At 52.4% G+C, this 19,011-nt stretch overlaps 11 protein-coding genes across 11 annotated transcripts; 4 read left to right on the top strand and 7 right to left on the bottom strand.

Moving 5' to 3' along the window:
• Positions 1-754: 754 nt before the first annotated feature.
• On the top strand, positions 755-1,644 carry SEPMUDRAFT_37962 (NAD(P)-binding protein; the record flags this gene model as incomplete). The annotated part of the gene is made up of 2 exons (XM_016908689.1): positions 755-1,534; positions 1,612-1,644. 2 exons carry the CDS (start codon positions 755-757, stop codon positions 1,642-1,644), a joined length of 813 nt encoding a protein of 270 aa, XP_016764234.1.
• An 811-nt stretch (positions 1,645-2,455) lies between these two features.
• SEPMUDRAFT_115161 (AMFR protein) lies at positions 2,456-3,034 on the bottom strand (the record flags this gene model as incomplete). Its single annotated transcript, XM_016901136.1, has 1 exon — positions 2,456-3,034. The coding sequence occupies one exon, from the start codon at positions 3,032-3,034 to the stop codon at positions 2,456-2,458; it is 579 nt and encodes a 192-aa protein (XP_016764233.1).
• Positions 3,035-3,386: 352 nt separating this feature from the next.
• On the top strand, positions 3,387-6,221 carry SEPMUDRAFT_154760 (tRNA methyltransferase complex GCD14 subunit; the record flags this gene model as incomplete). Its single annotated transcript, XM_016907581.1, has 2 exons — positions 3,387-4,522; positions 4,579-6,221. 2 exons carry the CDS (start codon positions 3,387-3,389, stop codon positions 4,835-4,837), a joined length of 1,395 nt encoding a protein of 464 aa, XP_016764231.1. The 3' UTR covers positions 4,838-6,221.
• SEPMUDRAFT_115159 (uncharacterized protein) lies at positions 5,480-6,163 on the bottom strand (the record flags this gene model as incomplete). Its single annotated transcript, XM_016901135.1, has 1 exon — positions 5,480-6,163. The coding sequence occupies one exon, from the start codon at positions 6,161-6,163 to the stop codon at positions 5,480-5,482; it is 684 nt and encodes a 227-aa protein (XP_016764232.1).
• A 1,058-nt stretch (positions 6,222-7,279) lies between the features above and the next one.
• SEPMUDRAFT_124208 (uncharacterized protein) lies at positions 7,280-8,523 on the top strand. The gene is made up of 2 exons (XM_016901896.1): positions 7,280-7,948; positions 8,010-8,523. Exons 1-2 carry the CDS (start codon positions 7,726-7,728, stop codon positions 8,444-8,446), a joined length of 660 nt encoding a protein of 219 aa, XP_016764230.1. The 5' UTR covers positions 7,280-7,725; the 3' UTR covers positions 8,447-8,523.
• Positions 8,524-8,762: 239 nt separating this feature from the next.
• On the bottom strand, positions 8,763-10,692 carry SEPMUDRAFT_131651 (extracellular lipase; the record flags this gene model as incomplete). Its single annotated transcript, XM_016902440.1, has 3 exons — positions 8,763-9,883; positions 9,954-10,053; positions 10,124-10,692. 3 exons carry the CDS (start codon positions 10,690-10,692, stop codon positions 8,783-8,785), a joined length of 1,770 nt encoding a protein of 589 aa, XP_016764229.1. The 3' UTR covers positions 8,763-8,782.
• A 1,347-nt stretch (positions 10,693-12,039) lies between these two features.
• Positions 12,040-13,849, bottom strand: SEPMUDRAFT_162133 (WD40 repeat-like protein; the record flags this gene model as incomplete). The annotated part of the gene is made up of 5 exons (XM_016907980.1): positions 12,040-12,451; positions 12,507-13,472; positions 13,511-13,592; positions 13,653-13,735; positions 13,789-13,849. The coding sequence occupies 5 exons, from the start codon at positions 13,847-13,849 to the stop codon at positions 12,201-12,203; spliced, it is 1,443 nt and encodes a 480-aa protein (XP_016764228.1). The 3' UTR covers positions 12,040-12,200.
• Positions 13,850-13,976: 127 nt separating this feature from the next.
• On the bottom strand, positions 13,977-14,657 carry SEPMUDRAFT_124207 (uncharacterized protein). The gene is made up of 3 exons (XM_016901895.1): positions 14,615-14,657; positions 14,314-14,506; positions 13,977-14,246 (listed from the first exon to the last, which is right to left on the bottom strand). The coding sequence occupies exons 1-3, from the start codon at positions 14,621-14,623 to the stop codon at positions 14,032-14,034; spliced, it is 417 nt and encodes a 138-aa protein (XP_016764227.1). The 5' UTR covers positions 14,624-14,657; the 3' UTR covers positions 13,977-14,031.
• Positions 14,658-14,879: 222 nt separating this feature from the next.
• SEPMUDRAFT_147767 (uncharacterized protein) lies at positions 14,880-15,793 on the top strand. Its single transcript, XM_016904514.1, has 4 exons — positions 14,880-14,948; positions 15,014-15,080; positions 15,162-15,433; positions 15,535-15,793. The coding sequence occupies exons 1-4, from the start codon at positions 14,888-14,890 to the stop codon at positions 15,696-15,698; spliced, it is 564 nt and encodes a 187-aa protein (XP_016764226.1). The 5' UTR covers positions 14,880-14,887; the 3' UTR covers positions 15,699-15,793.
• Positions 15,794-16,065: 272 nt separating this feature from the next.
• SEPMUDRAFT_81546 (alanine racemase family protein) lies at positions 16,066-18,896 on the bottom strand. Its single transcript, XM_016910277.1, has 3 exons — positions 18,740-18,896; positions 16,468-18,678; positions 16,066-16,408 (listed from the first exon to the last, which is right to left on the bottom strand). The coding sequence occupies exons 1-2, from the start codon at positions 18,857-18,859 to the stop codon at positions 17,998-18,000; spliced, it is 801 nt and encodes a 266-aa protein (XP_016764224.1). The 5' UTR covers positions 18,860-18,896; the 3' UTR covers positions 16,066-16,408; positions 16,468-17,997.
• On the bottom strand, positions 16,192-16,783 carry SEPMUDRAFT_106266 (uncharacterized protein; the record flags this gene model as incomplete). Its single annotated transcript, XM_016900624.1, has 2 exons — positions 16,192-16,406; positions 16,468-16,783. 2 exons carry the CDS (start codon positions 16,781-16,783, stop codon positions 16,192-16,194), a joined length of 531 nt encoding a protein of 176 aa, XP_016764225.1.
• Positions 18,897-19,011: the final 115 nt, after the last annotated feature.

The raw sequence follows: 19,011 nt of genomic DNA, 5'->3' as shown, positions 1-19,011 counted from the left end.
GATAGATCTAGTAGCCGGAAGCTCGTATTAGTATCGTCGTCGTCGTCAACAAATAAGGTATTATTCAGGCCGTTCGGGTCGTTTATAGCCGTCGTTTCGTAGTTCGTTATAGTACTTATAAGCTAAGAGCCGTATCTTGCGCGTTTGTAGGCCGAATCTAGTAATTTTCGCGGTATAGTATTAGTATAAGTGTATAGAAGCAATTAGAGAGGTATATATATACATGTCAGTACGTCGAAGTAAAGATATTCGGTATTATAGGTATCGTAGGTATCGTAGGAAAAGTCTATATAGTAAGTAAGGTTAACCGGAACTACGTTACTCTACGCCGAGCTATAACTTACATGCTGCGCTGTGACTCATACATGCTTAGTTATCCGGAAGCCCACCACACGTGCTTAGTCATTTCCGAATCGTCCTTTCAGATCGTCCTGTCCCTTGACACTTGCCGCCGCGGCACCGTCCCGTCTAGCCGCCGCTCTCGGCGCTTCACCCCACTTTGGCCCTCCTCGCCAACTCCAACAAACAGCGCGGCATTGGCGAGCATTAAGGATTACCCATCTCCATCTCCCGCTGTACAAAATCTCCCAATATATCCCATTTCTCCTTCAAAGACAAGCTTGCACACGCCTCTCTCTCTCTTATGATTCTGCCCTGTACGAAACACTTCTTCAGGACTCTGCATAGCTTCCCGAGAGCCCAGAACAGCGCTCATATCCTCAACCGACGAGCAATACTACTGCAACGCAACAACATGACGACCGCACAAGGGAGACGCCTCGAAGGCAAAACCATAGTCATTACAGGCGCGTCCTCCGGAATTGGAAAGGCGACCGCCCAAGAGTTCGCACGCACATCGCCCAAGAACCTCAAAATCATCCTGACAGCCCGCCGAATCGACGCATTGAAACAGCTCGCGGCGGAAATCACCAAAGAAGTCGGCGACGGCGTACAAATCCTCCCTGTCCAGCTCGATGTCAGCAAACCAGAGGAAGTCAAATCCTTTATTCCCAACCTCCCCTCCGAGTTCCGCGACATCGATGTGCTGGTGAATAACGCCGGTCTTGTGAAGGGCGTGGACAAAGCAGGAGAGATCAAGGAAGAGGATATGATGGTGCAATTCGCCACAAACGTTACTGGCCTGATTAATATGACGCAGGAAGTTTTACAGATTTTCAAGAAGAAAGGTGAAGCTGGCTCGGGAGATATCATCAACATTGGTTCCATTGCTGGTCGCGAACCATATCCCGGGGGCAGTATATACTGCGCGACGAAAGCTGCTGTGCGGTCTTTTACCGATGCGATGAGGAAGGAGTTGATCGCTACGAGGATAAGGGTTATTGAGATTGACCCTGGACAAGTCGAGACGGAGTTTTCGGTCGTGAGGTTCTATGGTGATAAGGCTAAGGCGGACGCAGTGTACAAGGGCGTGACGCCTTTGACGCCAGAAGATATTGCTGAGACTGTTGTGTTTGCTGCTGGAAGGCCAGAGAATGTGGTCATTGCGGACTTGCTTGTGTTTCCTAATCATCAGGTGAGTTTACGCTTTCCTTCTGTCGTAATGAATGTGGGTTTCGCTAGTATTGAGCCAAAGGCTGATTGTATGCGCAGGCGGCAGCTACAGTCATGCATAGAAAATCGTAGACGACGGGATGTTCTGACATGTGTATAGGCTGGGGCGGGAGTTTTGCACAGGAGGCCAGATGCTTAGACGTAGAAACGCGCGAGGTTGCACGAACCAGACCGGTCGTTTTATTACTATCCTTGGTAACGTATCATCCCGCGCTTGGGGCTTCTGTCGCTATCATCAAGATGGGTCGCGATCAAAGCAAGCCGGCACCTAAAGAGCATCGAAATGAATGGGACAGCCCTTTGGTATCCCACAAGTAGCGGAAACAGGTGGGAATCGGCGACAAATGCATCGTAAGCTAGATGCTCGCTGCATTGAACTTGGCGACCAGTTTTTAGATTCAAGCCGCATGATGCCTTATGCGAGGGTTTGTGATCTTTTGTTCGTGGTATGCTGTCCCAGAGCAAGTCGGACCAGTAGCAAGATATATATATATGTTGAGGCAGAAGCAAACTCGAGCAGTGAAACAGCTACACTTATCAATTGATGTACCCCTTCTCGTCGACCTGTGCTTGCTTGAATCCTTTGGTCTTGTGCATGTAGTTTGATAACAGATGTAGCCATTGATAGTAGGTTGATTAGAACTCCCTCGACCGCCGATCCTTATGGTAGTCTTCCGCCCTCATTGCGTGAACTCCAGTCTACTGGGGCACCGTTGTGAGGTAAGCAACCCATTTTGGTTCGCAATCTCACGCGTTCACAGGACCGAACAGGGTAAAAGATGAGAGCTGAGGATACAGTTCCATGGTCGTGCTGGATCGCAAACTTTACAACGAATAGTATACTGGCATTGAGGTCCCTCACTTTCTTGAGTCGTGCGTTCAACTATGCCTCATCCTTCTCCGCCATCTTCCGCCTCGCGGCCAGAATCATCTCCTCTCTTCTCCTCTTCAACGCCTCCGCCCTCTGCACCTTATCCGCACTCCACGCGTTCTTCTTCTGCTTCGCCAACTCTTCTTCGCTAGGCATCGGCTCCTTTCCCTTCCCATTTCCCACCTTGCCTTGCAGCCCATATCGAGTGATCAAGTCCTGAGTCTGCGCCTTCCCCCCATTCCCGGACCTCCCACCAGTCGCAGCAGTCGCAGTCGCCGGCGTCGTTGGCAATTCAGGTCGAAACGTCGGTGGTGGATTGTCGAGACCTCTCCCGTCCAGCACCCGTGCCGTCGTGGCTTCTACATTTCCGCCATTGCGTTGCAGATCCCAGGCGATGCTTCTGCGGTCTAGTTGAGGAAAGACGGCCGAGACGGCGTCTACTTTGGCGGGATCCACGCGATTTCTGAAAGAGGATGAAGCAGGGTGTCCGGACGTGGTGGGAGGTTTGCTCATGTACCATCGAATGGCGAGGAAGCCAACGACGACTACCGCCACGATTTGGGGAATGTTGATTGACGTATCGACCGCCATCTTTGGAGGGAAGAATTATGCGAATGATGATGGTAGGCTGGTCTCGACCGGTGGACAGGGCCGTTGTCACTGAATATCTGTGCTTCGGGACGATACGATGTGTGTACTACATGTAGTACTTGGTAGTTAATGTATTGGATACATGTATGTTTGGTAGGTGCCCATCGGTCCGAGCTAAGGGCACGTGCAAACGCACTGGTTACGGCGTGCCCCCGGCTCTTGATTCATAAGCTGAACTTTTAACTCCGCCTGCAATGGAGGAACTGAAAATCCGGTCCGGGGGGTGAAATAATTCCGGCCATCATATGCCAAACACATCACTACGCCTATTCGTACCCATTGCATTCTCGACATGTCGCGTGCGTCGCCCTTCTTCTACGCTACCGCTCGCCCCGATGTGGACTCTCTGGCTATCCTCCACCTCAAGCGTGACAGCCTGATTCCAGTCACGCTCGCCAAAACGTCGGACGAAGGCTACGCCGAGGGAGCAGTCACAAATACACGATTTGGCAGCTTTCCTCACACCACATTGATTGGTCTAGAGTGGGGCAGTCAAGTCAGAGCCAGCAGAGTCGATACGGGCAGCCGAGGTCGAAAAGGCAGGGGCAAGGACAAGGACAAGAAGCAGGAAGAGAGTACGCAGAACGAAAGCGCTCCGCCGTCTTCAGAAGAGCAAGGAGGCACGAAGCGCAGCAGGACTGAAGGGCAGGACACGGACTTGCTAGAACCACCGGCAAAGAAGCAGAAGCAGGAGGTCAAAAGCGTCGAGCCTGCGCTCAAGCCGACGGAAGCAAGGCCGGCAGAGGCAGGCACAGGCTTTATTCATATTCTGCCACCTACTCCCGAGTTATGGACATCTTCACTGGACCACAGAACACAGGTAGTGTACACACCCGACTATAGCTATATTCTACAACGTCTCCGCGTTCGCCCGGGGAGTACTATCATCGAGGCGGGCGCAGGAAGTGGTAGCTTTACCCACGCCGCATGCCGAGCTGTCTTCAATGGCTACCCTTCCGCGAAGCGGCAAAAGATAGGCAAAGTGTGCAGCTACGAATATCATCAGCCAAGGGTAGAGACCCTACGTCAAGAAATTACCGAACATGGACTAGACGGCATCGTCGAGCTTACGCACCGCGATGTGTGCAACGACGGTTTTATGCTCTCAGACGGTAGCTCACCCAAGACCGATGCCATCTTCCTCGATCTGCCTGCCCCGTGGACCGCGCTCCAGCATCTGACCAGAGACGGTCCATCTCCTCTCAACCCGGATAGCTCTGTCCACGTCTGCTCTTTCTCCCCATGTATCGAGCAGGTAATAGCAACGTGTGCCGCCTTACGCAAGCTCGGGTGGGCAGATATCGGTATGGTTGAAGTCCAAAATCGCCGCATCGATGTTCGCCGAGAGCGTATAGGTCTGCGAGAAGAAGGACTACGAGGTGTGAATGCGACGGCTGCGAATGTAGAAGAGGCTCTGGAGCGATTACGGTAAGTGGTAACTTACCTCTGTTTTAGATGAATGAACTGACAGATCTCGATGTCAGGCATAATATTCAGCCGCAAGGCCAAAAACGCGACCAAGGTGGTGTGCTAACAAAAGCGGAGAGATTGGGGCAGATCAAAAAGGAAGCGGAAGAGAGGAAGCTGTACAAAGAGGGCAGACTAGTGCACCGAACAGAACCTGAAGTCCGGACGCACACAAGCTACCTCGTCTTCGCCGTACTCCCACGATCTTGGTCAGCAGAAGATGAGGCAAAGGCCGAAGAGGAATTCCCACTCGGCGAAGTAATGAGGGCTAGTTAGTCTCGTCCAAGACAAGGGAAATTAATGGGCCTCACATGAGCGCCGTGTCTATTCTGACGCATCGCTCGTCAAACTATAGCATCGTCGTGCGGAAAAGGCTTCAGTAGCCCGTCTCATGCTCTCTCCATCTCGTCTGTAACGAAATAAGCAAAGTTCCCACTTGTGGCGTACTGGCCCTTCCATAAAATGTGCCCTGGACGGGATTACATTGATGCCGATAGCCGCATGACAGTAGATCCGTAGCTCGCGCTTCCATAGCACTGGTCCTTCGCCCCAACACAAATGACTCGGAGCGCCTTCGAACAGACCGCGTCGCACGCGCAGAGACTCGAGGGGGTCCAAGCTGGGATAGCCATTGACAAAGGTAAGTCGAACACTTCTTGACATCCCTCGCTCCACAGCATACGGCCAGAGAGCGACCTTAAACAGACGCGCCTGAAGATATGGGTAGGGAGGGGAACTTGGCAGTCGAAAGTGGAATTTACAATAATGCTGCTTCCGCCAAGAGAAGGTCACCTGTGTTCGAGGTTTCCTTCTAGAGAGGGCCCATCGGACTACGCGAGAGAGAGGCAATCCTTTTCGGTGGAAAAATGATATCGAATGTGCAGATCAGCCGGCCACGATGACTTCGACAAGAGCTCTTCAGCTCGCCACTACGGCTCGACTTCTTGAGGGTAAGAGCAGACGCTGCAGACTCGACTGGGCCGGACTGGTTGCGGGCACACGAGCAGCTGGCCTCGGTAGAACAGGGCCGACCACCGTGGCTTCTGAAGAGCTTCGAGAGCGAGTCTCGGGCAATAAGATGACCTCTGCAGCCATCGCAGTGGTCGTGCCCACGGATATCGTGCGGCCTGTACTGCTGATACGGATACGGCGCATGGGTCTACTGCATTCTTGCTTCGTGTGGTGTTTCTTGCGAAAGCTGAAGATGCTCCCCCTCTTAATGGTGCTCTTACGACTACTTCCTTCGCTGCTGCCCGAGCTCGCTTCGGGGACGGAGGTCAAGACGCGTCTCATGCCGGGTCGAGGAGGCTGCGGCCGGGGAGTGCTTGCGCTGGTGGTGGTAATCTCGCCCAAGGGAGGCAGATGAGCACCGTACTCATCCGCCAGGCTCAAGCGTGTCTTTGCGCAAATCTCTGCGATGCCGTCGATGGCCAGCTGGAATTCCCGGCTGCCGTCTACTGACCGGAGAATGTCCGCAAAAGCATACGACGATATAGGTGGGAGTGCTGCTGCGTCCCGATCGCTCGGCTTTCGGGGGGCTGCTACTCCTTGGTTGTTTCTCTTTCCGCTGGTGTATGCCCGTACAAGCACTGGCTGCGCCATGGCTGCATCGCTACGAGCGTGTGAATCCCTCCTTGCACGTCTACAGTGAGAAGAGCAGTGTGGTCACTACGACGAGTACGGTGAGGTCGCAGCTCGTGGCAGACTCGAGCGGCAAAGAGCTGGTTCTCGACGCCGCTGGTCTTGGCCAACGTGTCCCTCGAGAACAGCACATGTGCATATAGCAGACCTCTATCAAGCACTAATTTAACCGAGACTGTTGCGTAGGTAGATGTTGCTGTATGCATGTATGCAGCCTGCATGTGCGCCATGTGATTGATGGGCGCGGGATGGCATCAAATCTGCAGACTGCAGTGAATATTGCAACCCTGCCGCCGCCTCTCACAGTAAGTTAGGGATCCCCAGACTTGTGGCAGCTCAAGTCTTGGCTCGACGTTAGGTACCAGCTACCTACGCAACCAACCTCGACGACTTTCTGCTTCCACGTATCCAAAAACTGCCTTTTCTTTCCCATCACCAACCGCCATCTTCGCATCTGGTTCCGCTCAAACGATGGCGTCAGACGATGAGTTCCGGATCAAAGGTGCCGCTCAGACATCAGACGTGCCGCCACCAGCTTCAAGCGAGCCGGAAGAGCAGTCCGAAGAACAGAGCGAACACGCAGACCACACTGAGGAGGCCGAGGAGGTGAGTCCAGATACCTCCAACAGTCTGGCATCCGGACCCGTCCCTCCGAGTACCGGGCGCATCGTAGGGGATCTGCTTGTCGGCCATGATCTGATGGTCACAATTCACTATGTGCAAAGTCTTGGCAATAGTGTTGTACTCTCCGTTTTCAGGATCCATAATACCCGTAACTTGTCCTTGCTCAGGACCTGCAGGACACGCAAGTTATATCGTTCCCTTCATAGCAGGCTAACAGTACCATGTAGGCCCAGAGTAAGGACAGAACTATGACAAAGGAAGTAGTGGAAGAGGACCAGAAGCAAGAAGAAGATGAAGTTGAAGAAAAGGAAGAAGGAGAAGAAGAAGAGGAGTCAGAAGAAACAGTGAGTAAGAACTGATGTTGTCGCCTGTCATCTCCTTTGTCGTTCGTTGCGATTGCATTTGCCCTGCCAATAGAACGGTATAGCTGCCGTCTGCTGCGAAAGGCTCTGGACGTCTTTCCAGTTCCGTGTTCGTTGGGTGGCCCCATCATGCGCTGCTCTGGGCGGGACTTTACCCACGCTGCAGCTTTTCAGAAGAACAAACTATCGGCATACCGTCAGGCTCATGCCAGTGACCCTCGTAGTGCTGCGGGCTGCACGTTCGGCGAACTCACACGGAGAAGCGGCACTGTATCGCACGACTAGTAGCGGACGACTCTCCTTCCAATCAGCGCATTGCTGTGATATGCCATACCACTTGGCATAATGACGGCTTGGGGCTCATGAAATGGCGAAGATGCCATGACTCTTCCACGCGCTGGCGTGAGAACGGTGTATCGCATACCGCATATACCACTCGGGCTTGGGCATATGTGTTATCTTCGCTTGCCTCCGCTTCACCTCGACCCTCGCCTCCTCGCGCTTCTTCCATAAACTGTGCCTCGATGTCGTCAATTCATGGCGCAACCAAAAGCTGATAAGCACCAGAAGAACTTGAGCCGCTACAAGTGGTTCAAGTGCGAGAACCCCTCGCAGACCCCGGACACTCCAGCCCACTACTACACCAACACGGAGACGGGTGCCTCCAGTTGGGAGGAACCCCAAGAGCCATACTGGGTCTACAACATCGAGCTTGGGGGTCCAGACCCGTGCGGTCTGCAGTATCCGGCCGGCGTGGAGCGTAAGTCTCTTGTTGCGACGATCCACCCACTCACTTCATGGAAACTAACGCGAGCGACAAGGGCCGGGCGCGGAGCAAACATTAGCAGAGACCAATCCTCTGCAGTACAACCCCAAGATTCACGGCAATTACGACCCCAATGCAGACTATGCCAAGTACACTTCACAACGCCTCGCCCAGCAGAGTGGCGGCGCCACTACTACCCTGACAACCATGCCGGGACACACAGCCGACTACACGGCCATCATGGCTCTCAACGCGCGCACAGGCAGCACACAGCCCTCGCACCTGACGGCAGACCGACACACAGAGGCGGCCAAGAGTGGACGACAGATGAATGCCTTTTTCGACGTCGACGCAGCCGCCAATGCGCACGAGGGCAAATCTCTCAAGGAAGAACGCAAAGCCAAGAAACTCAGCAAGGCAGAAGTCAAAGCGTTTAATGAGGCGCGAAAAGAGAAGAAACAGAAGAAGCGTATGGCATTTTACAAGTCTTGATGATGATGATGATGTTTTTTTCTTCGATGAGATGTCGAATGAAAATGGTAGGTAGGTAGATAGAGAGCTTGCTTAATGGAGGATTATATACCTTCCTTCTTCTTCTTCTTCTTCTTCTTCCAATATCGGTCTGGGTCACATCAAGCCTCACCGAAGAACAAGAAAAAAAAAGAAAAAAAAAGAAGAAAGAATCAGTTTCATGATCATCAATCATTACCCACTAGAAATGTCTGACTTCCCGCCAGCGCACCTGCGGTAATAGTCATGTCTGCAGCACTGGTATTGGTGGCTCTTCTATACATAAAAAAAGTACCCCCGCAGACACCCTTTTTTTTATTAAATCCGCAAAGTCGAAAGCCGCGTAACCAAATACTCAAAAACCTCACTCCGAAAATCATCATTCATCAAACTATTCCTCCCCAATTCAAAATTCATCAATTTCGGCTCCTCCTTGTTCCATTTCGGCCAATTGATCAACTCTCCTCCACCTCCCCCTCCACCTCCTCCACCTCCTCCTGCACCATTCGGATCCAAATCATGAATAAAAGCAATATAATAACTCTGCATGGACCTCGCAGGAAAAGATATCCCCGCATCACCAAACGCAGCGAGAAATATATCACTAGCGTGAAAGGTGCCCAAAATGGGTGTTCCGTAGAGATATGTGGAGAGATAACTCCAAGCGGGAACAGCGGCGGTTGTGGTGATGACGTCTAAATATGTGCGGCGGGTGAGAGTAAAAGTAATATCGCCAAGAATGGCAGCGAGGCGTTTGAATTGGGGATAAATGCTGTTGAAAGCGGCGGTGCGGAAGGGACTTCCTGCGGGTTGACCGAGTAAAGGTTGATTGGGGTAGAGAGAAGCGAGGCCGCGGGCGGTGGCGAGGTTGGTGGGGTCGGAGGGGAAGTAGGAGGCGATGTAGTTGACGAGGTCGTCGTTGGTGGTGATGTTGCTCTGGACGAGAGAGAATAGCGTGGCTTCGTCTTCTTGGTCTCCGATGATGACGGGCACTTTGGCGAAGCGGCCGGCTTGTACGGGGACTTCGGGGCTCTCGGGGAAGAAGTTGTCGCCCGGGTCGGGGCGAGGGAGGTAGGAGAGGTCGAGGGATCGGTAGCTGAAAATCCCGGGCACGGATGTGACGGCGCGGACGAAATCGTTGTAGGGCAGTGCGCGGAGACAGGCAAGGGTATTGGCGTTTCCGGCACAGGAGGACGAACGGACGACTTGGTCGTAAATGTTCTGGGCTTTGGGCGAACTGACGTCGGTAGCAGGTACGAGACTTCCGGAGTTCATGATGGCAGCGCGGAAGAGCTTGCCGCCATTATAGTCAATGTTTCCCCCTTCGAATATCGTGTGATCGGCGACAGAGATGGCTCCGGCACTTTCGCCCCAGATGGTCACTTTTGCAGGATCGCCTCCAAATGCCGCGATGTTCTCCTTTTCGTTTGGTCAGTCAAAAAAAAAGAGAGAAGTCAATGTCATCATATTTGGTAAACGCCCCCCTTACCTGAACCCATTTCAAGCCCAGTCTCTGATCCCTCAGGCCAAGGTTCGTCGAATGCTCCGCCGCGAGCTCTTTGCCAGCTAAGAAGCCAAAGCCTCCGACCCTAAGCCCAAGTTTTTCAGCACATGTATTTCTACTGTTGGTGATGATATATCGACGTCTTCCGCACTGACCTGTAATTGACAGCAACATAAATCACGGGCTTGCCGAGCCGGACGCTCTGCTTGACAAAGTTCGAGCCATCGTACATGGCGGTCCAACCTGCCTCGAACCCACCACCAAAGATCCAGAAGATGACAGGCAGTTCGGCATTGGCTGCGGTGCCAGCAGGTCGCTGTACATTGATGGTCAGGCAGTCCTCTTTCTGGTTGATGGCCGTTTGTCCCAGAGGACTATTGATCAGCTCGCCAATCACATCCGATATCACGTCTTGGGGTAAGCTGTCCAGATTGATGTTATCCACTTGGAAAGCGAACTGAGGGCACGCTGCTGCAGCATTTGTCGCAGCAAAGGTGCGAAGACCGCTGGGGAATCCCGAGACGAGAGGTTGCGGAGGCTTCAGTCGGAGGTTTCCTACGGGTGGTTGGGCAAAGGGGATGCCATTGAAAGTATCAATGCCACCCGAAGAGGCTCCCGTCACAGTGCCATTGCGAATCGTGGCTGATGGTGCTGCGGCTTGACGTTCATCCAAAGGCAGAGCCCAGGTCAGTCCCCCGAGGGCGAGACCAATCCACGTCTTCATACTAGCAGTCGTGTATGTGCTTGGTTACCAGAGACCCTGCGTGACGGGGCTTCTGGGACGTGACGTGGCGGTAGCATTCCTCCACCTTTTGCGAGGAATGCCATCCTTATAGCCTAGGAGGTACCTGAAGCTCGGTTCGACGACTGTTCACAGTGGACGACTCTTGTGAATGTCTCGTGCTAGTAGAAAGTAGGCACAAGGCCAACAAGGAAGGAGAGCCAAGCACGAGTGATCGGCAATGGAAGAGGCGTTCTACGCAAAGTTTCTCCATATGATCTGCATGAGAAGTCTCCCATCCAGAGACCCCACACTGGCAAACTGGTACAACCGAGGACATATGTCCGTCCGTTGTCTCAGCGAGTGGCCGGTTCGAGAGCATTGTCCCGTGAATACCTCCTACTATAAATTATAGCCAGGTTCGCATGGAACAGTCATCTGATCTTCTTCATTAGCACGTGTCCAGGAATAGAACTTGGTAGAAGTGGAGTTGTTAGGTCACCCACCTCCTCCAACCTCGCCGAGCCCCAATTCTCCGAGAGTCTAGGTCGAAGATAGTCGTAGTGAGAGTTGGGAGTGAAGGAGTCGTCCTTCCTTTTGCTCCCTATACATCTCCTCCATGCCATCGTATGACGTGTGGTATTTGTACAGTTGGATAAACGGGTTCTTATATGAAGCATTTTGATTTCCAAAAACGTGTTGGAGCTCTCTCCTAGAGTGAGGTGGCTGCGACATGCCTAGAGTAAACAACCAGAATGTGGGTACATGTGCCTACCTCCTACCAGGTACATAGGTACACTCGGATATGGATGAGTAAGCCGAACTCCATCTTGGCTCTACGGGTACCACCGGTTAACGGTGATGCTGTATACATACGCGGAGTGCCGCATTCGGATAGTGCAATTGGTAGTACCTACTGAGGATGTATGGGTAGAGTCGCAGAGAAGGAAGAGGAACTGAAGAGATTGCAATGCCTGAGGTCTTCTATACCTAGAGGTAGGTAAGGTATTTTGACTTTACCTCCTCTACAGACTATTTCGACTTCACTTCACAGTTCAGCAACTTTCACATCTTCTATGCCCTTTTCTTGATAGCGACTCCGTCTGACAGCCTTCTTACAAAAGAGGAAGCTCTGCTGCCATGATTTATTCCGCTAGCAGGGGGAGCTGCTCTTTCTTCTGCTCCTGAGATCCCCCGGCCCCTCTTCCCATACCTCTTGTATATAGCCACGGACTTTTTTCACCTCGGTGGAGGGATGGCTTCTTCAGCAATTAATTGACAGGCGCTCAGGTTCCCATAGCCTCGGTTGCACACTGTAGAGTCGCTAATTCGGCTTCCTTTGCTTCCTTTGGTGGCCTTTTCAGCTGCGGCTGTTCTCTTCTGCATGTGCACTTTATCCCATGGGTGATTGCGGTCCTCCCGCTCGCTCTATCGTTGACAGCTGTCCATCGCAGTGCGAACGGCACTCCCTAGGCGACGCGGTCGGGAAATTCTCCCCGTCTGGCTGTTCTTCATACCACCTGCTTGTCCCGGTGGAAAATACACATCATGCCCGCGTCGCCAACAGAGACCATCCACGTTCCATCTGGACTCCAGGCGATCTGTGACGTGGCAAAGTGTCCATCCACACTGCCTTGCTTGAGGAGGCTGGTATTGACGGTCGTTCTGTAGTGAGCCTTGAGTGGCGTAAATTTCTCGCCCAGTGTGTACTCGCGAGAATCAGGTGCTGCATTGGAGGAGGCAACAGTGGATGAAGAGTCAGCTGCAAAAACGTCAGTGTCATGTCGAACAAGATGTACGCCATGAAATCCACTTACAAGTTTGGCCAGAAACACCAGCTGCTACTCGTTCACTCTTGCGCAGATCACTCAGAACGTTTGACCCCTTCTTCCTCCGCGCTGCTCTCCTCTTTGGTCTGTCGAGCGGATCGATACCTTCTTCAAGTCTCTGCAGATCCCAGAAGGAATAGCGGGTCCGCTGGTCTCCCATACACAGTATAGGTCGCTTGTCATCGCAATGATAGAAGCCAAAGCGGTGATAGAAACGATCCGTGTCAGGTATGTCGAGGGTGAGTAGCCTGTGAAACCCACGATACTCTTCATCGTGTGCAAAAGATGACCGAGTCTGCGAACCTGGAGTAGGGACTGGCGGCCGTTCTGCAGGCGGTTCCTCGGCATCGAAGCCTGTGATTTTCCATAAGATGATCTCGTTCGAGACGCGCTGCTGGTCCTGATCTCGTGCAGCCTTGGACAGTATGAGGTTGCCGTAGAATGCAAGACTATCAACGTAGTTGGGATGCAATTCTTTCGTGAAGAAGTGCGGGTAGTAGACTACGAGAGGCTCGGAGGTAGTCTTCTCGCTCAATTTGTCGAGAGGAGGGACAGCCCACAGACAGATGGCATGGTCGATGCCACCAGACAAGAGCCATTTGCCATTCGGATGGAAATGAATAGCGAGGACTGGCGCCTTGTGTCCCTCGCCAGCCAGAATTGCTACACAGCTCGCTGCGTCAGCTTCCGGTTGGATCATCCAGAGTCGAATAGTGGTATCCTCCGATGCAGAAGCGATCAGACTCGTTGATAGCGGGGATACAGCCAAGTCATGCACCGCGCCCCCGTGCCCAGAGATCGTATAAACGACGTCGCCGGACTCGATGTCTAGGATCTTGATGTGTTTATGCTCCGCGCCAGCGACACAGAGCAGTGGCTTCTTCGTGCGAGGGTCTTGAGCCCATGCAAGACTGTTGAGCGAAGCAAGTGGCGCGTCTGGTTCGTCCTGCGCTCCTATTAGGAATGTGCAAGCTCCGTGGTATCGCACTTACTCACGGGATTAACCTCGTCTTGGAACCACCCCAAGACTTCAAAAGGCGGGTCTGCATCTAGTTTTGGTCGACATACAAGCGTCTGAAGTATCGTCAGCACCAAGGGCTACTGCTGGGGGCATATCAGCAGTGCGATGCGTACATCAGTCCCGCCCGTGAATGCAAAAATCTGCTCGTCATTGCTCGTAGCATAAGGCCAGAATTTGACATCGAATATCGTTTGGCCTGAAACGGAGTCAATTTATGCAGTGCAGAAACATGATTTATAGGAGATATACCTGTTCCCAATCGTGTGCATGACTGCAATGTCGGGAAAACGTCGTTTCCGCGTGAAGGCATAGAACTACCTTATCTGGTTCAGCTTGGCGGAAGCAACGACGATGTGAGCTCCGCTCGTTGTAGCAGATGTTATGAGTTTGACATTCATTCGCAGAAACGAGGAGTGAGTACGCGAGAGTGGTCCAGTGTTGCGTACAGGTAGTTGTCTTGGAGTTTGATGTTTGGTGTTTTGTTTTCGGCTGCTACATCACTTTCAAACGCAATGTGAGCACCAGCAGGGTTACGTAAGCAGCTACACTGAGCCCCGTCAAAATCACCACCACATTCCCACTCGTTCGAAAGCGTCTCCTGCTCAACCCGTCCTCTCCCACCGCATTGAAGAACTGCCGGTTGGATTGCATTCGTCGGAACGCACTGACGGCCAACACCCCAGCGCCATATACTGCAAACAATGCGCCTAGCAGGAGTCCTTCGTCAGCTTCCGTTTGCTTGCTGGTAAGGCAGAGATAGGGAAAAAGCAGTACCGATACTGTAGAACTCGCTGGTGAAGATCTTCAACACGACGAGGGCGAAACTGAACTGGCTCAGACTGGTGCGAATATAGGCACCTTCGAATGTTCGTTGCGCTGCTCGAATTTCCACCAGTTCCTGAGGGGTGAGCACTACAGAACGAGCGCGATGGAGCCGTAGACGATAGCGGTCTGAGGCATGCCGAGTCTGTAGAGAGCGTCAGACGGGATAATTACACAGGTGCAAGTGAAGTGTCGCGTCTAGCATGAACAATTGGCTAGAGCTGCGAGATAATGTAGCCTCCAGCTGACATACCTCGAACATAGCGCTTCAATAGGTCGCTTGCGATAAGATGCGGAGATGGGTAGCAGGCATGCATGTAAGGTACATGTCTTGCATAAGTGGACGAAAGTTGCGCGATATCGCACTTTATGCACCGCGGCATCAGCAACTCACGTGCTATTTATGCAAAAAGCATGCAGCGACGATGATATCATCAATGGACGGTCCATCCATGTCTCTATAAACATCTTCGCGTCGACGCCACCCCATTCTCGACCATATACATACTGCAGAGCCTCATTCACAATGGTGACCTTCTCCGACCCCAAGGCATACCATATTCTGGCCTATGGAACGCTCCTCGGATGTTCGTACCCCAAACCGACAGACAAACCACCAAAAACAGTTCTAACTTCTCGTCAACGGCATCAGCCAACCTCTTCCAGACATTCCTCGCAGGTCCTCTAGCCTTTAAAGCCCTTCCAAGACCCCAATTCAGGTAAGCAAAAAAGAGAGAGACACAGAGACAGAGAACCAGCTCGAAAAGTAAATAATACCTACCTAACCACCACCCCTCCAGCACCTTACAACAAGCCATTTTCCCCCCTTACTTCGGCTTCCAAACCATCCTTCCCCTCGCTCTCGCTCTCACATGGCCCGGCGAGCGACTGGTCGCAGTAGCCGGTAATGCTATAGCGGCAAGACACCATGCCGGCTACACGGGACTTTTACAAGAGCAGAATCGCTGGACGGCGTTGATTCCCATCGTCACCATGTTCGCTACGAGTTTGGCGAATTTACTTGTTCTGGGACCGGCGACGACGAAAGTGATGAAGTTGAGGAAACATCAAGGTAAGTAAATAAGGGGAGCTGTTCTATTATATTGGGTGTGTGTTGCGAACCAATCGTTGCTTGTGGCTAATGGAATTCAAATTTGTCTCTTTTTCTTCTAGAAACTCGAGATGGAAAACGATACTATGACCCTGGACCGAAGACGCCGGAGATGCAGCGTCTCAATTCGTCTTTTGCGAAATTGCATGGGGCGTCTTCTTTGTCGAATGTGGTGGGCTTAGGGGCAATGGTTTTGTACGCCTTCACACTTGCAGGAATGATGTAGTTACTTCGTTGTAGCTGCGTAGCGATGAGGAAAGAAAATGGGAGGAAATCCTTCCCTTCTATAGACCTCTAAACCCAGACCAGAGCCTACATTACCTTTCAATCTTCTTTGAAGTACAGTCATTGTCCCCACTCAGATCAACTTGGAACATAGGTATATGTATCCGAGCTGTAGCTGGTTAGTTGGTTAAAGGCACCAATTGACTAAGTGGACCTACCTTACCTCACCTCACCTCGCTGTTAGGAGGAGTGAAGATGCATGCATGCAGCAGGAAGGAAGGAAGGAAGGAAGGAACGAAGGAAGGAAAGAAGGAAGGAATAACGCAAATATCACTCGATTGTTTGTTGTCGAAAGTGTATGTGTGTGTGTGAGGTGTGTGTGCGTGTTTCCAGAGTAATGTAATGTATTCCGCGAGCTCATTACATTTTCTGGACTACTGACTGTATGCAATTAACTCCAGGTGGCCTCCTCGCAGGGCGCAACTTGAGTACAATCAGGCTGTCAGCGTAGTCCCTACTCTCTCAAATCGTGTGTCTCGTTGTGACCTCCTTGGGATCCTCGGGCCCACGAAGTGCCCTCGTTCCTTGTTGGCCTCATCAGCTGAGACCTTGTCTTCAGACAGCTCCTCGCTCCCAATCGCCAGAGTCTGGGTATGCAACGCGAACGACGGCATCCAAGATAACGCCAGCAGCGCCAAGAAGGCGGTTACTCTGTGAAAAGTGTTAGCCGCGCATGCAAACAGCACGAGGAACCCCAGTGACCATCGTACCTAGCACGTAAATAATTGACCGCACCTCGAGCAGCGCCTCATGATCCCCGCGGCGACAGATTTCGATATAACGGTCCAGGTTATTGCAAAGGTCGACGAAGACTCTAAATAGCTGTCCGGCGGCCTTAACCACTTCTTCCATGTCACTCAAGGCTTCGATGCGTGCGAGCGCATCATCGAAGTTTCGAACACCCTCCAGGCTGTCTGTCATCCCTGAAAGAATTAACCGACTAAAACCACCGGGAGCATCCAAAGGTATACGAGCCTTCGGTTGCGAGCTGGATTCGGCCATTGCTTGCGAGTTGGACTGGGACATCTTTTTTCTCTTGTGGGGCTGCTGAAGGTGAGGTGGCGAGTTGCAAGTAGTTCCCTGTTCAAGGCCGGGAGAAGATCGTGCAGAAATCAGGGTGATCGTGCGAGGCCTGTTGATTTGAGGGTGACAGTGGGGGGTGATTGGCAAGAGCAGACGACGGTGGGCGTTTTGTGCTTGCCAAGGTGTCATGCAGAAGAAAATACAGCAGCGCGTGAAGAGTGAGTGGTGTTGGCTAGTGAGTGATGCTCATCCATTGTGGCGGACGCGTTGGTTTGTCCATTCACACAGCCCATCGGGCGTTGCTAGGTGACAACCCAAGCCCGGACACCCAAAGAACCAAATAGAAGTTCGCTTGCTTGAAGCGGGTCTGACACGCCCGACCGCCGCCCAGTCTACGGGGACCCCCACGGCGAAGGAGGCTTGATCGACATGCACCCAGAGACAGGGAAGGGAGAACGAATCTCGGGGAGAGGTTTTAATCTATGAAACCGCAGAGGAGAAGGAGAGATTCATCGTGCATAGGACCGTCTGCCTTGAAGGGACGCGCATGAGTGGTCATGAGCGGCGAGTGAACACCTATAATATGCATGAGCCCGGATTACAGATATCAAAGTATAGTAAGTCCATACACCATGACAGGTTCGAAAGTATGAACTGCGTCGTAGTTGGCCGGGATGTCAGCTTAGCAGGTCCACACTAGTATGTGGGCTATAGCAGACATCTTTCTGAGCTTCAGGTAGACTATTCGGCCTCATCTTGACACCGGGCTGACTTTTCTTCATCCTCAAGGGCACCTCTCCCGACTTCGGAGACCGCAAAGTTACGCTCGAGCACGAAAAGACTGATGATCCAGCACCAAGACGGTTCCTCTAGTCGGAATACAGCACCTCAATACCGCATGGTGTCTCTATTAGTAACCGGAGCCGCACAGTACCATCGACATCGCTCGAGCCGAGACTTATAGATCTCTTCGTGACGTGTCGGGGAATCGCTGGACTCCTCAAACCAATCCACCGCCGTTGACAGGATATCGTCGTCTGCACCCGTAGGCTCGTCGTAGTCGACTGCATTGGGAGGCAGTCCTGCCCATAGGAATTTGGCAACTTGAGCTTCACTGCTTTCCTGCTTCTCGAACACGGCTTTCGCTGCTGTGCTGGTGCTTCCTCGACTCGACGAATTCTCACTTTCGAGCTGGAGACATAGTCGTTTACCATATTTCACAGAATCTTCGCGTCCTTCTTTGCCGGTCTGTCGCCGAATATGGTCGTGCCTACTCTCACTTCGTCGCTTCCGGCTGAGACGGCAGCCTCAAAGTCCTGGCTCATGCCCATACTCAACTTCAGTTCATCCTTCTCAATACCAAGCTCGATGGCCACTTTGTCCCTGGTCTCCCTCAGTGCCACGAAATCTTCATTCAAGGCCTCAGCCGACGATGCCTCCTGGCTCCTCGCTATAGCGCCAATTGTCATCAGCCCTGCGAGCTGGAGACTAGGACATTGCTCTCGCACATGTCTGCACAGCTCTGGTGCATCCTTGGGCTCTACCCCGCTCTTGCTTTCCTCTCCTGATGTATTAACTTGCACTAACACACGCAACTTATCTGTCAATGATTCCTTCTCGGCTAGCGACTTTCTGCCTTTCTCCAGCTCATTCGCCTTCTTCGCAGTGTCCACGCTGCTCACGCACCATAGATTTGGCACTTCCGAAGCAAGCGGTTTGCACTTATTTGTTTGTAGACCTCCAATCATATGCCATCGTATCGATCGTGGGAGAAGGCTTGCCTTCTTGGTCAACTCATCCGAGTAATTCTCCCCGAAATCGTTCTGCTTCAGCTCCGACTGGTGAAGCGCAAGTATATCGGTCGCGGGCTTCAACTTCGACACTGCAATTACTCTGACCTAGATTAGATTAGTTCGCAACCCAATGCATTTCCAGATCTATTTTGCTCGCAATGCATACCGGACGGCTTCCGCGTACCGCGTCCACACGCGCTACAACCTGTCCAAGGTTTTCCAGCAGCACCTTTGCGCGCGCGGCGTCGACCTTCATCTCACCTGACGGCTCTTCCGACTCTGGCATCTCACAAGGTACGACGGTAGCTGTTCGCCAATTGAAGCCGTGAGCGGTGTGCTGTAGTAGGTGAAATGTTTCTGGCATGAAGTCATCAGGTCTGCTCGATTGCTGATCCCGTGCCGGTTCGGTCCGTCGGTCTTGCTCAGCCGCTGCCGCCG

The sequence above is a fragment of the Sphaerulina musiva genome, assembly GCF_000320565.1.
Source record: "Sphaerulina musiva SO2202 unplaced genomic scaffold SEPMUscaffold_2, whole genome shotgun sequence".
NCBI lineage: Eukaryota > Fungi > Ascomycota > Dothideomycetes > Mycosphaerellales > Mycosphaerellaceae > Sphaerulina > Sphaerulina musiva.
The sequence above is the reverse complement of the archived record's forward strand: the minus strand, read 5'-3'. Positions and strand labels throughout refer to the sequence as shown.

What these genes read in the sequence shown, in the direction of transcription:
- SEPMUDRAFT_124207 (XM_016901895.1), bottom strand. An exon ending in CAGCGAGTTCTACAGTATCG is followed by an intron (nt 14,247 to 14,313) that starts GTACTGCTTTTT and finishes GACTCCTGCTAG; the next exon opens with GCGCATTGTTTGCAGTATAT.
- SEPMUDRAFT_81546 (XM_016910277.1), bottom strand. Translation starts at nt 18,859, where the DNA reads ATGCCAGAGTCGGAAGAGCCGTCAGGTGAGATGAAGGTCGACGCCGCG. An exon ending in CGGTACGCGGAAGCCGTCCG is followed by an intron (nt 18,679 to 18,739) that starts GTATGCATTGCG and finishes AATCTAATCTAG; the next exon opens with GTCAGAGTAATTGCAGTGTC.
- SEPMUDRAFT_124208 (XM_016901896.1), top strand. Translation starts at nt 7,726, where the DNA reads ATGGCGCAACCAAAAGCTGATAAGCACCAGAAGAACTTGAGCCGCTAC. An exon ending in GTATCCGGCCGGCGTGGAGC is followed by an intron (nt 7,949 to 8,009) that starts GTAAGTCTCTTG and finishes GCGAGCGACAAG; the next exon opens with GGCCGGGCGCGGAGCAAACA.
- SEPMUDRAFT_147767 (XM_016904514.1), top strand. Translation starts at nt 14,888, where the DNA reads ATGGTGACCTTCTCCGACCCCAAGGCATACCATATTCTGGCCTATGGA. An exon ending in CTTCCAAGACCCCAATTCAG is followed by an intron (nt 15,081 to 15,161) that starts GTAAGCAAAAAA and finishes CCACCCCTCCAG; the next exon opens with CACCTTACAACAAGCCATTT. An exon ending in GAAGTTGAGGAAACATCAAG is followed by an intron (nt 15,434 to 15,534) that starts GTAAGTAAATAA and finishes TTTTTCTTCTAG; the next exon opens with AAACTCGAGATGGAAAACGA.